Raw genomic sequence first — 15,349 nt, 5'->3', positions numbered from 1 at the left:
ATGCTCCAAGTGCAAGGGCACCCACATTCATAAAAGAGATGTTACTAAAGTTCAAAGCACACATTGAAACTCACACAATAATAGTGGGAGACTTCAACACCCCACTCTCAGCAATGGACAGATCATGGAAACAGAAACTAAGCACTGTGAAATTAGCAGAAGTTATGAACATATGAAGAAATGGATTTAACAGATCTCTATAGAACATTTCACCGTAAGAGAAAAGAATATACCTGCTTCTCAGCACTTCATGGTACCTTCTCCAAAATTGACCATATAATCAGACAAAAAACAAGCCTCAACTGATATAAGATTGAAATAATCACATGCCTTCTATCAGATCCCCATGGACTAAGGCTGACATTTAATAACAAAAACAATAGAAGGCCTACATATTCATGGAAATTGAATAACTCTCTACTCAATGATAACTTTGTTAGGGAAGAAATAAGGAAGAAATTAAAGACTTTTTAGAATTTAATGAAAATGAAGGCACAACATCCTCAAACTTAGGGGACACAATGAAAGCAGTGCTAAGAGCAAAACTCAGCTCTGAGTGCCTCCAAAAAGAAGCTGCAGAGAGCATACATTAGCAGCTTAACAGCACACCTGTAAGCTCTAGAACAAAAGCAAATACACCCAAGAGGAGTGGACGGCAGGAAATAATCAAACTCAGGACTGAAATCAACCAAGTAGAAATAGAAAGAACTATACAGAGAATCAACAATTGAGAATTCTTTGTTTAGCTCTGTACCCCATTTTTATTAGATATTTTCTTTATTTACATTTCAAATGTTATTCCCTTTTCTCATTTCCCCTCAAAATCCCACTATCCCATCTCTCCTCCCCCCTTCCCCTCCCCCCCCTGCTAAACTACCCACCCACTCCTGCTTCCCTGTCCTAGCATTCCTCTACAGTGGAGTATGGAACCCTCTCAGGACCAAGGGCCTCTCCTCCCTTTGATGTCCAACTAGGTCATCCTCTGCTACTTATGCAGCTGGAGCCATGGGTCCCTCATGTGTACTCTTCCGTTGTTGGTTTAGTCCCTGGGAGCTCGGGGGTGGGGTGGGGTGGGGTAGGGTGGGGTGGGGTAGGGTGGTGGTGGCTACTGGTTGGTTTATATTGTTGTTACTCCTATGGGGCTGCAAATCCCTTCAGCAACTTGGGTCCTTTCTCTAGCTCCTCCATTGGGTACCCTGTGCTCAGTTCAAAGGTTGGCTGAGAGCATCCTCCTCTGTATTTGTCATGTACTGGCAGAGCCTCTCAGGAGATGGCTATATCAGACTCCTGTCAGTAAGGGCTTGTTGGCATCCACAATAGTGTCTGGGTTTGGTAACTGTCCATGAGATGGATCCCCAGGTGGGCAGTCTCTGGATAGTCTTTCCTTCAGTCACTGATCCCCACTTTGTATCTCCTACTGTGGGTATTTTGTTTCCCCTTCTAAGAAGAATCAGAGTATTCATACTTTGGTCTTCTTAAGCTTCATTTTGTACTCCATTTTTTAATAGAGTTATTTGGTTCTTTGGAGTCTAACTTCTTGAGTTCTTTGTATATATTGGATATTAGCTCTCTATTGGATGTAGGATTGGTAAAGATCTTTTCCAAATCTGTTGGTTGCCATTTTGTCGTATTGACAGTGTCCTTTGCCTTACAGAAGCTTTGTAATTTTATGAGGTCCCATTTGTCAATTCTTGATTTTAGAGCATAAACTATTAGCATTCTGTTCAGGAAAATTTCCCCTGTGCCCATGGGCATGAGGCTTTTCCCCACTTTCTTTTCTATTAGTTTCAGTGTATCTGGTTTTATGTGGAAGTCCTTGATTCACTTGGACGTGAGCTTTGTACAAGGAGATAAGAATGGGTCAATTTGCATTCTTCTACATGTTAAATGCCTGTTGAACCAGCACCATTTGTTGAAAATGTTGTTTTTTTCCACTGGGTGGTTTTAGCTTCTTTGTCAAAAATCAAGTGACCATAAGTGTATGGGTTCATTTCTGGGTCTTCAATTCTATTCCATTGGTCTACCTGTTTGTCACTGTACCAATACCATGCAGTTTTTATCAAGATTGCTCTGTAATACAGTGTAACAGATATGTAGCTTGGTCTTCATGTGGGTCCCAAACAACTAGAGTAGGAGCTATCCCCAAGAGCTGTTGCCTGTATGTGGGTTATGTTCTTCTAGTTGTGTTGCATTTCTTGGCCTCAATAGGAGAGGATGCACATAGCTTCCTAGAGTCTTGACGTATCATGGTAGGGGAATGAGAGGTGCCTCCCTCAACCCCGCTGACTCAGAGAAGGGGAGGGAGATGGAAAAGGGTGATGTGAGTGGCCAGGAGTGGAACAGTGAGTAATACATAAAATGAGTAAGTAAAAAGAAATATTAAATAAAAAAATTAAAAAACTTTTTTGCTTGTTGGTAGAATTTTCTTACAACACGCAGTCATTGATTTTGTTTATTTGATCTTTTATGTATCAGGACCATTATTACGGCTCTGTAATACATCTTAAGTTATGGAATGGTATTCCCTCTAACATTTTTCTTGTTGTTTCTAGTTATATTGGCACTTTGGGGCCTTTTTTGGTTCCATATAAATGTTAGGTTCATTTTATTCTGTTTCTATAGATAATGAGATGAGGATTTTGATTGACCTTGAATCAGATGTAAAAGTTTTGGTATAATATCCATTCATTTGGTATAATAATCATTTTGCCTGTATTACAATGTCTTTATCTCTTTGTTCAGAGTTTAAAGCTTCATTGTAGATTACCTTCATTTCTTTGTTGTTCATTCACATGTATTTTATTTTCTGTGGGTCTGCGGTGACATGGAGTATGCCCATATCTCTCATCATTTTATGTTCATTATTGGTGTATAGAAAAGTTATTGATTCATGCATATTGATCTCTATGCTGCCACATTGCTGAATTTGTCCTTTCTGGAAGTTTTCTTTTCAAATTCTTGGGAACTCTAATGTCTAGCAGCATGTCCACTGTAAATGGGGAAAGGTGGATACCTTCTTTCCTGATTGTATGCCTTTAAATTCCTTCTCTTGCTTATTGCCTCAGCTGTACTTTGAAAACAGTAAAGATAGCAAGTGCTGTTGACAATGTTTGGGAGTACTGGACATCCCTGTCCCATTACTGAATTCAGAGGGATTGATTCTTTTCTCCATTTCAGACGATGTTGGCTGTGATTTTTGATATATATCTTTTTATTTAGCTGAAGTATGGTCCCTTTGGCTCTCCATTCTACTAAGATGTTTATCATGAGTACATAATGGATTTATTAAAACTTTATTATGCTTCTGCTTACATGATATGATTTGAATAATTAAGTTCACTAATGTGGCATATTACATTAGAGACTTGCTTATATTTAACCATCCTTACATTCAGGTTGTTCAAGGCAGCATGGTGGACCACCTTTGTGCTAAATGTCTATATTTTGTTTGCAAGTATTTTATGGAGAATTTTTTATTATTGTTTGTTTGTTTGTGTCTTTTTCTTTTCTTTTCTTTCCATTCCTTTCCTTCTCTTTCATCCTTTCCTTCTTTCATTTTATTTTTTTCTTCTCTCCTCCTCTTCCTACTCCCCCTCATCTTCCTTCTCCTCTCCCTTGTTTTTCTGGAGTGTTTGATTTTATCTCACACGTGACTAGTTAGGTTTTTGGCTTCTTTGTATAATTATGGTGATATAATTATGCATATTTTTCTAAATTTCAAGATTAATGGAGTACATGCTTTTAAAGGATTCTCTAAAAAAATCTAAAATTTTTGGTTTCTACCATAACATTTTTCTGTTCATTTTTGATTCTGTTGATTTTCAGCCCTCTCTTATACAATAATTGGACCAAGGCTCAGGCATTCTTATATATCTTCTGAAAGAACCAACTCCTAAGTTTGTTGATCCTTTGTAATGTATGCTTTGTTTTCCTTTTATTGATTTTTGCTCTTATTGTCATAATTTCAAACAACTATGCTTGGATTTTTTGTTTCAAATTGTTGTTTCATCATTAAATTAAAAAAATTGTTTTAGTGATTTTTTTTTTTTAATATTAGCACTTACAGGCATCAATTGCCCTCATAGGACTACTTTCAGAGTGTCTCACTGGGTATTTTATGGTGGAGTTTTATTTTGTCACACTTAAAAAAACTATTTGATTCCTTCATTGACCCAATAATTATTCACTTTTTTCCAGGAGTTTGTACATTTCAGATTGTGTTGTCAGTTTTAAGCTTTATTACACTGTGTTAAGATTGTAGATCCTGAGTAGTGTGCAGTTGTTACCATTCCCTGCCCCCATTCCATGAGGTTACAACTTGAGATACACCTGAGAAGCTGCCAAGGCTACTGCACCTCCTTTTCTGCCTCAGCCTGTGACCACTGTGAGGTACCTCAGCAGGAACCACCATGGCAGTGGCATTTACTCCAGACTCTGCCTGCCATCAACATGAAGTGCCACCTCAGGGGCTGCCATGGGGACAGAATGTCCTTTTCACCCTTCCTGAAGAGCTCCATGTGCCCTAGAACCTAAGCCAAAGCAACCTGCGGCCTGAAAGGACTTCCCAGACTAAGCAATGGACCATGTGTGAAAAAAAACAGTGTGAAAGAAATACATAAACAAAAACACCCAAAAAAGCAAAACAAAACTGAGTAATCACCAAGCTAAAAACCTACCAGTTCCTGAGTAGAAAAACCTCCAATTTCTGAAATCCAGAAGACCAGGTCATGAAATTCCAGCAATCTTAACCTTGGAAATATCTACCCTTAAAAATCTGTGCCTACTAAGAAATCCAATATAAGACTTGACTGCTTGTTCTTAGAACAGGGAGCCCTGAATATTTACTTGCCCACAAATCTATGTGAAGTTTGCTGTACTTTTACACATCTGGTTGAAAATACACACTTAAGTTCATGCACATAAACACATTTATTCAAACTCAAGAGAAATGAGGGAGGAGGGAAGGAGAGGGAACAGTAGAGGGAGAGTAGAGGGAGGGAGGGAGGGACAGGGGGCAGAGGAGGGAGGGAGAGAGAGGGAGGGAGAGAGAGAGAGAGAGAGAGAGAGAGAGAGAGAGAGAGAGAGAGAGAGAGATTGATTTTCATGTCTCCACCCCATTTAAAACATTCCTTTTGACATGAGACAAAACCCCAGTGGGGTAACCTCAAAATTCCCAGCAAATCCCTCATACCATGAGTCTAAATAATGTTCTCCTTCCCTTAAGGTACCTCTTGTCAAGTGCTTGTTCTCAGTGAAATTAACAGTAACAGAGCCCCTTGGTACTAAGGAATGAGAAAAATCACTGTGGGTTGTGGGCCAGCTCTGAATGGTCACTAATGCTCTGATGTTACAGAGAGCCATTGTGAGGAATGTCCAAGAGCTGACCATATAATGCACTGTCTGGGCTGATTTGTGTCCTTCTGTGCAGTGAGCTGTTTGGTGGTGAACTGCAGGACTTGGTGGTTGACACAGATTTGGACTTTGGTGATTGTTTGGATTTTGACATTGAACATCAGCTACACTTCCACAGAGTGAGTTCTTTCCTGCTGTTTCCTTTCCATAAACTCAGAGGTCTGGATTTCTGTTTATGTGACGTTGTTCATTTGGGGGCTTTGTTTACAGCTTTGCCTTCTTGTCCTTTGTTTGTTTGTTTGTTTAATTATTTTAAGTTTGCTTTCTGGATTAACATCCAGGTATTTTCCTTCCTTCCTTTCTCCTTCCTTCCTTCCTTTCTCTTTCCTTCTTTAGTTTGTTTTGTTTTCTTGGTCTTTGGTGATTGGGATTCTTTGTATGACCTTGTCTAATCTGGAACTTTGTGTGTAGACCAGGGTAGCCTCAAACTCCAAGATTTGCCTTCCTCTGGAATGCTGTGATGAAATGTGGGAAGAAACCTGAGTGGTTTCTTGGCCACCATCCATATTTTCCTGACTTGTCTTTTGACTTTGTCACTTTCCGTTACTCTCTATCTCAGCCTGCCTCTCATCCTCCAGTCCTCTCATAGTTTCCCTTTCCTTTAATCCAGCTGAAAACCACCAGTGTCCTGCATATAAGGAAAAACTTGTGGTATTTGTCTCTGTTGGGCTACGCTATTCTGTATAACAAAATGGCCTTTAAGTACATTCATTTCCTGAAAAAAAAACTGACAAATTTTCATTCTTATTCATAGGTGCTGTGTGTCTGTTGCCCCCATCCCGTGTAGATACTCTGTTTGTCTAGTGGGGCAAGTTGCATCCCACACATTACTGGGTAAAGCTATCTTGATGTTCAAGTGTGGCCCTTAGCTCAGGGCTTTCACTTCATAATGGATGCCTCAGGTAAGCTTGTCAATGTTCTGTCCTTTGAAATGGGGATCCTTGTTCTCCTGGCTAAAATGTTGTCCTCCATCACCCTTGCTCTCTTTCTGCTCTGAGCCTTCTTCCTTCTTTCCATCCTCTGTGTTTGTCTTTGCTTTGTTCTGGTTTCCCTCTGTCCTTGAGGCAGAGGGAGACTTGTCTGTGGAGATATCTGTGACTTTTAATCTCAGAATCTCTAGCAGTAAACTTTCTCAGAAGGAATGCTAATTTGTTTTCCCTGCCATTTTTACTTGCTGTAGCTCCTGGTGACTCTGACCAAGAGAAGGGAAGTGTGATGATGTCGAGGGAGCTGGAGTCCAGTGGCCATGAAGGGAACCCCCTGGCACATCATTACTATATCCTGGGTACCCTAGATCAAGGGTCATTTGCACAAATCAAAGTGGCTGTCCACCTTATGACCCAGACCATGGTAGCCATCAAGATATTGAAAAGGGGCACAAGTATAGACTTTCTAGTAAAGTCCGAGATTGATATTATGAAATGTTTACATCACAGTAACATAATACAGCTTTTCCAGGTTATAGAAGCAAGGTATAAAACCTATCTGGTGATGGAATACGCATCCCGGGGATCTCTGAGGAAACACATCAGCAAGTGTGGGCGTCTGGATGAGGAAGAGGCACGCAGCATATTTAGGGAACTGTCTTTGGCCGTCCACTATATCCACAGTCAGAATATTGCCCACCGAGACATCAAGGCTGAGAACATCCTATTGGATAGGGAGGGGCATGTGAAACTCATTGACTTTGGCTTAAGCAAAAGACTGGCTGCTGGGGAAAAATGTAAAGGCTTTTGTGGCACAGTACAGTATTGTGCTCCTGAAGTCTTGGATCAAAAGGAGTATAATGTCCTTGCAACCGACATATGGAGCATGGGAATCGTATTATATTATTTAGTTGTGGGCCACCTTCCCTTCACAGAGACAGTGCTCTCTGAGTTAAAGTATGAAATCCTATACAGGAGCTGCTGGATTCCATATCGTTTGTCCCCAGAAATTCAAGACCTATTGAAAAGATTAATGGCAAAAGACCCCACAATGAGGCCATCCATAAATGAAATATTGACACACCCATGGCTGTGCCATGGTCAAGACAAATTGAGATCCTCAGAGGAAATTCCTAGAGACCCAGACCCAAACATTGTTTTTGCTATGTTTCAGATGGGGTATAACATTAAAGAACTGAGAGATGCTCTGAGGGAACAGAAGTACAGTCCAGCCATGGCTACGTACTTGATTATAAAAAGGAAATCTATCTGGCAGCCCCAGTTTTATTACGACGGAGGCCAGGGTAGTTCACAGGACCCTACAAAAGTTCCCAACATCCTTTCTCCATCAAGGAGAGTAACCAGTGCCCCTAGCCTTTCCACCATCACTTCACACACACTCTCTGGGCTGCCTGGAGATGGGAGGAAAGGCTGTAAGAGGAGGCATAGTGTGCCTCCCAGCCTTTCTTCCCATGACTGTAGCCTCATAGACAACACCTCCCCACTGCAGTGGCTTATGCCTCACGTTGGAAAGGGGATATTCAGTGAGAAGGAGGGCAGTAGCAATTCCATAACTTCATCAATAAAAAGAAAGTTAACAATAGCAACAACGATGACAACAACAACAATAAAAATAACAACCACATCGTCAGGTACTACATACTCGCTGTTCAGATCCTCACAGTCCTCAGCTTTTGATAACAGGCAAGATGTGGTCAGTGAGAGCTCAGAGTCTACAGACACAAGTAGCAGCACATCGTCTTGGGGGTCCACAATCAGGAGCCCCTTCCCCAGTGCGAAATTCCAGGAAGAGAACATGGGCACTGAATCCTTCCAAGACAGTAGCTCATCCTCCTGTGAAACACTCCATCAGGAGCAGCTCCGAAGGAGGTCCCAGCTTGTGCCCAGAATGCCACTGAGAATGCGGGTCTGGAAGGGCCTGAAGAGGAGGGTTTCCAAAGCCTTTAGGAGCTTGTGTTGCTGCCTCCCAGTGGCAAATAACAAAGTCATGGCAGACAATGAAGAGTGCTTCAGAGACACAGGCTGAAACAAGTAGGTGGGGTGTGATTGGAAAGGATACACTCTCTAGTTCCTCCTTCCCTTAACATATACCAGCATGCACGTTGAGGGTGGTGGTGACATTGGATCTATCATGCCAGAGAAAGAATTCCATCCTGTCCTTCCTCCTATGAGGAATCTTCTAAAACTTGCCCTACATGTAGATAGCAGAGGATAGTGGCCCAATGTTAGGCAAGGATGCTGGAGAGGTTTGGAGAAGTTTGGAGGGATGAATGGAGCACTTGGGAAGCATCAACCTGAGGTCCCATGTCTGCACAGGGCCAGCACAGCCAAGCAGAAGTCCTGCAGATTTCTAAGATTTCTGGTGTCTGTTTCCAGTGCTGTCGGAGGCCCTGTGGTCCCTGGAGGATGATCCCAGAGAGTGGAGAGGAAACTCCTGAGGATGCAGACAGGAGCAGGGAGGAGAGAGCCAGAAGTGAATACAGAGGAGGCAGAGATGACTCAGCCCCACAGCTCTGCTGCAGGCCTCCATAGCATCCTGAATACTGCAGAGTTACAGTGAGGGAGATCCTGCGGCTCTTACAAAGCTACCAGCTGTATTCTCTGATTGGGCATATTACATTTAAAATTAAGTAATTTGATGGATATTCTTTATATTTAGTTTGAAACATGCACACACACACTCTCACACACACAAACACACTCATGCACAGTGGATAATGATGAAGTTTCATTGCAGTGGAAAGAATCCACAGCACACAAGGTAATTTCATATGTTCAGTGAGTCCTCTTAGAAACATTCTCCAGTGTTGTCTCTGTTCCCTTCTGACCCATCACCTCCCTATTCTACTGCTTTCTAGGGGTTCTGCGAAGCCAGGATGGACCCTGCTCACCACTGTGGCCCAGGGTACACAGCCATGTGCAAGGTGAGGCTTATCTAAGGATTGCAATTTGAGGAGATCCAAGGGGAGGTCTGAAGTTCTTGCCACTAGAGTCAAGAGAAGTTGTGGTTAAGAAGTATTGCAGGGGGCAGGGAAATGTTGGTGGTAAAAAAGATGAGTACCCCTGATGTGATACTATGGGGTATTCTCTGGGTGGCCATTGTTCCTTGTCCCATTCCCACCAAGCAGAAATACCCAGGGATCCTCAAAAATGTTCAAGTGCCGTCAGAGGCCCTGTGGTCCCTGGAGGATGATAGCAGAGTGGAGAGGAGCTTGCTGAGGATGCAGACAGGAGCAGGCAGGAGAGAGCCAGGTAGGAATTTCGCATGGCTGTGTGCTAGTGGGAAGCTCTATCCATATCGTAGGCTTAATCTAGAGGCAAAATGTTGATTTCCCTGACATCTGAAGGAATGTTCTGGGAAGACGGTCTGAGTGGTGTTCCTTCTGCCCACCCATGTAAGGAAGCTCTCCACTGGGCATCAGTTGCACAGTTACTGTGGCCCATTTCATTGATTTTCACAGGACTCAGAAGCCTTGGAAAAAGCAGTGAATTGCTGGTGATTACCAAGGAAAGAGAAGAAACACCAGACTTTAGAGAACCTTCCTGCACAGCTCAGTGGCCTGTCTCCAGGTGTATTTCTGAGCTGAGGAGACAGGGGTCCTGGAGGCAGAGGAAGGAACCCAGAGGAACTGACCTGTCCCATGTGTCCAAGAGATACATGTGTGACCAGGTTAGAGGCAGCCACGGAACTGAGAAGCAGCGAAAGCACATCTGGAATCCAGAAGTGAATACAGAGAGGCAGAGACAGCTCAGCCCCACAGCTCTGCTGCAGGCCTCCATAGCATCCTGGCCACTGCACAGTCACAATGGGAGATCCTGAGGCCCTTGCCCAGCTACCAGCTGTAGTCTCTGATTGTACACATTACATTCAAACTTAAGTCATTTGATGGGTATTCTTTACATCTGGTTCAAAACATACCCTAACACACTAACACACTAACACCCTAACACACTAACACACAAACACACCCATGCACAGTGGATAATAATGAAATTTCCTTGAAGTGGAGTCAGTCAAGGTAACAAGGTAATTTCATATTTTGAATGACTCCTCCTGGAAACAGTCTTCAGTGTTATCTCCATTCCCTTCTGACCCATCACCTCCCTATTCTACTGCTTTCTAGGGGTTCTGCGAAGCCAGCATGGACCTTGTTCACCACTGTGGCCCAGGGTACACAGCCATGTGCAAGGTGAGGCTTATCTAAGGACTGCAATTTGAGGAGATCCAAGGGGAGGTCTGAAGTTCTTGCCACTAGAGTCAAGAGAAGTTGCGGTTAAGAAGTATTGCAGGGGGCAGGGAAATGTTGGTGCTAAAAGAGATGAGTACCCCTGATGTGATACTATGGGGTATTCTCTGGGTGGACAATTGTTACTTGTCCCATTTCCACCAAGTAGAAATACCCAGGGATCCTCAAATGTGTCAAGAGGAACTAGATTTCTCTATTTCATCACACCACTGTCTATTGCAAACTATTTGGTGTATCTTAATCATATTTAGCATAGAGTTGTCTCGTGACATGATCATGTCCTTGCTGTTTCTGCCATCCCTGCTGTTTCTCCTGCCCCTGCCCCTGCCGCTGCCCCTGCCCCTGCTCCTGCTTCATTCTGTCTTTTTCAGGCTGTGTAGGGCCATGAACTTCAGGAGCGAATCAGTGAGAATTCCAAAGTATCATGCTTGGGAAACTGCAGAAAACAGTAACATCACTCAACAGAGAACAAAGCCTAACATGCAGGGGACTGTGTAATAGGCACTCAGGTGATGCTTCCTGGATCAGGCCATTGGCAAGACGTGGTCATTTACAGATTCACAACTGACCTTGTCTAATTCTTCAAAAACTCCTTGTTTTCAGATCTCCTTCATGGAAGAGGTCTCTGTTGATTGATACAGAAGTAGGGCAAAGGCAGACCCACAAGTGGGTGGGCTTAGAAGAACAAGAAAGATGTGTTCTGACCCAGGAGCACTGAGCATCTTATCCTGACCAGGATTTGAAGAGAACACTGTGTGAGGCAGCTTGAAGAACTTCTTCCCTAGGAACAGTTCCTTTCTGTTCTGGCAGGAGTCAAGTGACCAGGGTAAGGTGCTTCTCAAGTCCCCTCAATCAATCACCTCCATTATACACAGGGCAAGGAAATATAGCTGGGGGCTAATTGTGTTGGTACCACCCACAGGAGTAACATCAACTTATGCCTGCAGAACTGATCAGTTTCTAAGGACCCTGAGTTTGAAAGCTGTGTGGTTTTTTTTTTTTTTAAATTAGGCATTGTGTGTCTTGGTAAAGATCAGCTACCTAGGATGTGGACAGAGAGCTGGGTGCCATGCTGTGCCTGTAAAAGAAGTGTTACTAAGAAGATCTACACAACAACCTGGAATAAACCCCCCTTTCTGTGAAGGAAGTATGATTATGTTCTTTTCAGAATAAATGTTATTGTCTGCTTCAGCTGTTCAGTGCCACCACTATTTTTTGATACATCACCTCATCATACTAGTAGGCTTGGTGAACAGAACCTGGGCAATTTGTGATAATTCACCACATTCATTGCCCGTAGTATATCTGTGACTACTTCTTGCTACACACTGGCTCATTTCCATGCTTAGACCCACATCGTCCCATCATTTTAGCACCTCATGTTAGATTCCTGTATCCGACATTTCCCTCCTTTCATGGGTTGTTTTGCTCAGCATATTACCCTCTCGTTTTACGAGGGGTAAATGTCCGGATCTCTTGGCCCTTTTTTTCTCTGAAGCATGTTGTTAAGGTAAAACACAGGATGTCCGGTAGTTAATCACACATTATTCTGGATTCTGGGTACTGTGGTGACAGGGTTGTATCTCTTGCATTTTTAGTTGTAATGTATAAAATTCCTCTTCCTTGACATATGTCTTAAGCAAGCATTTCATGGGTTAATAACCTTATCATAAACCTAGGTGTTGACACCTTCCCAAACATTTAGTGTGACTAGAATTTTTCTGTACTTGTTTTCACATGACTGTTGACTTCAGTCCCTTAAAGAGTTGATGGCTTGAAATGTTCTCAGGAGCCATCTTCGATATGGAGGAACTTTATTCAGTGTTGTCTCACATGCAGCCTGTCTCTCTCCCTCTGGAACAAGAGGCAGGCTGCCTGTTATGCACATCCTCCAGAGTGATCTCAACAAGCATGACACTTTTATTCAGAGGCCCTTCTGTATAGTCCAGTTAAGGGTGTGCAGCCTGGGGGGTGGTTGGATGGAATGTTCATTCATTTACAAAACGACAGTGCTAAAATGGTGTTGGGTGAATGTGGTATGTTCATCTAGGGAGTATGTCCATCAGTGAACAAATTGTTGGTCCTAGACATAGGTCTAGGCAGAAAATTTAAAAGCTGAAAGCAGAGAGATGTGGGCCAATGCCGTAGGGGAATATGTATTGCAACAATAAGCTGAAACTATATCTGAACAGACAAATAGTCCGTGTAGGGTCGTAGGAGGGACTGCAGACAGAAGTGAGTGTCCTGTTCTCTCCCATCAGATCTTTAATATGCTCTAGAGCACCAGTGTTCCTTCTACACATGACAATGGCTCAGGGGTACTGAACCTTCCCTCCAGGTAAGAAGTTTGAACTCCCTGGATACTACTATTATCTTATGACCTCATTGATTCATTGGTGTCATTTTTAATAGAAGCCTGTCATTTGGTCATCATGTAGTTGGCACCTAAGATACTAGACCTGTCTTTGGGAGGGGCAGTGTGTGGTTCTGCTAGGTACTATGCTTAATATTGCCATGAATGTGATAATGCCCCTTAGATACTGATCTGTGTTGTGCACAGCCTAAGGCCCATCCCCAAGTAAGTATATCTTTTTTGAGTTCAGTTAGGGGATAGGCCATGTTGTTCCAACATAGAGGTACAATATGGTAGTTCCTGGCTATTGCTCCCTTCTGGAACATGCTATTTCTTTGGCTCCCCTGGGTGTTGTCTTCATATGGTGTCACTCTGCAGTCCCATTCCTGGCCACTACTTTTGCCATGAGGAACAGTGTATTGATATTTGGGCATAAGCCCTGGGTTGTAATACAAAATGGGCTGGTTCCTATGGGCACTGGACACTTAAGAGGTCATTGCGTGGCCCCTTGGCTACTGATATTGTAAAGTGGCCATTAATTTATCCTGGAGGCTGTTTGCCTGTCCTGGTGCAATATATGGCCTCTGGCCCCTGAGATTTGGTCCTGCAGTGTGTGTAGCCAGTGAAATACCCATTAGGAACTTGACCTGCCCTGAGATCCAATATGCATTCAACCTTTAGGATATCAAGCATTTCTTGTTCTTTTTGAGAGAGAGAGAGAGAGAGAGAGAGAGACAGAGACAGAGAGACAGAGAGAGACAGAGACAGAGAGAGACACAGAGAGAGACAGAGGTATGTTTGTGTTTCATTTACTCAGAACTTGGATGCTGGGTCTGTCCTTTGGTTTGCCTATTGTGGCTTGCCCTAGTACTAGCATTCAGTAAATCTGGGTTTTGAGATAGTGTCAAGGCCAGCAAGATATTGGGGCACTAAGATCTGGGCCTTGCTTCCAGTCAGCAGGTCACTAGTCCATAGTCACTGGACTTGCCTGTGGAGCTGTATGCAAAGTGATGTCCCCTTAGGTACGGGAGACTTGTTGTGTGTGTGTGTGTGTCTATGTACATGTCTCTGTGTGTTTATGTTTGTAGGGTGTGTGCATATGTGTGTACCTTCCATTGGCCACACCGTCTAAAAGTGACACTCTATGTGAAACTATCAGGGCCATTTTCATTCCAACTACTACATTCTACTCTGTAGTCTTATAGACATATCATAATGCAAAAATCATTAAGTCTTTCTTTGAATGTCCACATAGTCTCTCCTAGCACCAGCTCTGTCTGAATGTGTAAATTTCAATCTCTTAACTGTAATCCTCTGTGAAATCACAAATAAGAAAGAAGCAAATCAAATACTCCTCAAAACAATAGCAGGTTGTATACATTACCCTTCCCAAGGGATATAAGGAGAACATAGTGCAGAAATGAGGTGCAAAGGAAGACTGAAAACAAGCTGGACACACTCCAAACTCTGCATTTTCATCTCTGATGCCAAAACGCTCTTCAGACCTCCAAGTCCTTTCAGCTTTGTTCACTACAACATACTTCTTTTCCTTGGGCTGATTCCACACAGTCAGTAGGTTTCTTCAGGAGATATTCCAAGGCTATGGCATCTCCAACATCTTTGGGACTCTGTGGCAATCCATGCTTCACCTACATAGATTCATGCAATGGCCTTCCTAGGCCTCTATGCAGGGACACCACTAATGTATGTCTGACCTCAGAGACTTTCCTTCCACATGGAGGTAGATTCCACAACTTATTTATTGTAATCTGGTCACTGAATACCCTAACCACAATGCCAAAGCTGCCATGTCCTCTTACTAGTTGGGCTGGAACATAGCCTTCTTATGAACTTATATTGCTTTATTTCTCAAATACATTTTTACCAACTTTCTGTTTTCAATGATTTTCTTCAGTGCTTAAGGTTGGATGTCCTGGAAATTGCTCTGAAATCCAGGGTGGTCATGATCTCTGGGGTCTGCTTGTCTCTGCTTTCCCAGTGCTAGTATTAAGGGATGTGCTAGGCCCCAAGCTGTACTTAAATATCTTTATATGACTTGAAAGTTTGCCTGGGTGTTATCTTTTTTTAATTAGGTATATTCTTTATTTACTTTCCAAATGTCCCTTTTCCTGGTTCCACTCATCCCTGAAAATTCTATAAACCATCTCCCCTTCCCCAGTCAACCCTCCCCTGGTTCCCTGTCCTGGTATTCCTCTACACTATAGCATCAAGTCTTTGGTGTCTTACCAAGACCATCCTCTGCTGCTGTTGTGTCTGGAGCCATGGGTACCTCCATATGTACTCACTGGTTGATGGTTTTTTTTCCCCTATGAGCTCTGTGAGTAATGGTAGACTCTTATTGTTCCTCCTGTGGTGCTGCAAACTCCTTC

At 42.9% G+C, this 15,349-nt stretch overlaps 1 protein-coding gene and 1 long non-coding RNA gene across 2 annotated transcripts in view; both read left to right on the top strand.

Annotated features, from left to right (window-relative positions):
* Positions 1 to 8,409, top strand: part of LOC127686038 (sperm motility kinase 4A-like) — a 30,636-nt gene extending 22,227 nt beyond the window's left edge. Inside the window, exons 2-4 of the mRNA XM_052183851.1 lie at positions 5,429 to 5,531; positions 6,167 to 6,314; positions 6,593 to 8,409. Of these exons, the coding sequence (XP_052039811.1) occupies positions 6,302 to 6,314; positions 6,593 to 8,385 (1,806 nt within the window). The 5' untranslated portion in view covers positions 5,429 to 5,531; positions 6,167 to 6,301 and the 3' untranslated portion in view covers positions 8,386 to 8,409. The remainder of the gene's footprint in view (positions 1 to 5,428; positions 5,532 to 6,166; positions 6,315 to 6,592) is intronic.
* A 259-nt stretch (positions 8,410 to 8,668) lies between these two features.
* LOC127684622 (uncharacterized) lies at positions 8,669 to 11,747 on the top strand. Its single transcript, XR_007977758.1, has 7 exons — positions 8,669 to 9,120; positions 9,218 to 9,283; positions 9,821 to 10,386; positions 10,484 to 10,549; positions 10,978 to 11,115; positions 11,210 to 11,432; positions 11,618 to 11,747. It is a non-coding gene; the product is annotated as an uncharacterized LOC127684622 (long non-coding RNA).
* Positions 11,748 to 15,349: the final 3,602 nt, after the last annotated feature.

This window comes from Apodemus sylvaticus, chromosome 5, assembly GCF_947179515.1.
Source record: "Apodemus sylvaticus chromosome 5, mApoSyl1.1, whole genome shotgun sequence".
Taxonomy (NCBI): Eukaryota; Metazoa; Chordata; class Mammalia; order Rodentia; family Muridae; genus Apodemus; species Apodemus sylvaticus.
This window is presented reverse-complemented; position numbering and strand designations above follow the sequence as displayed.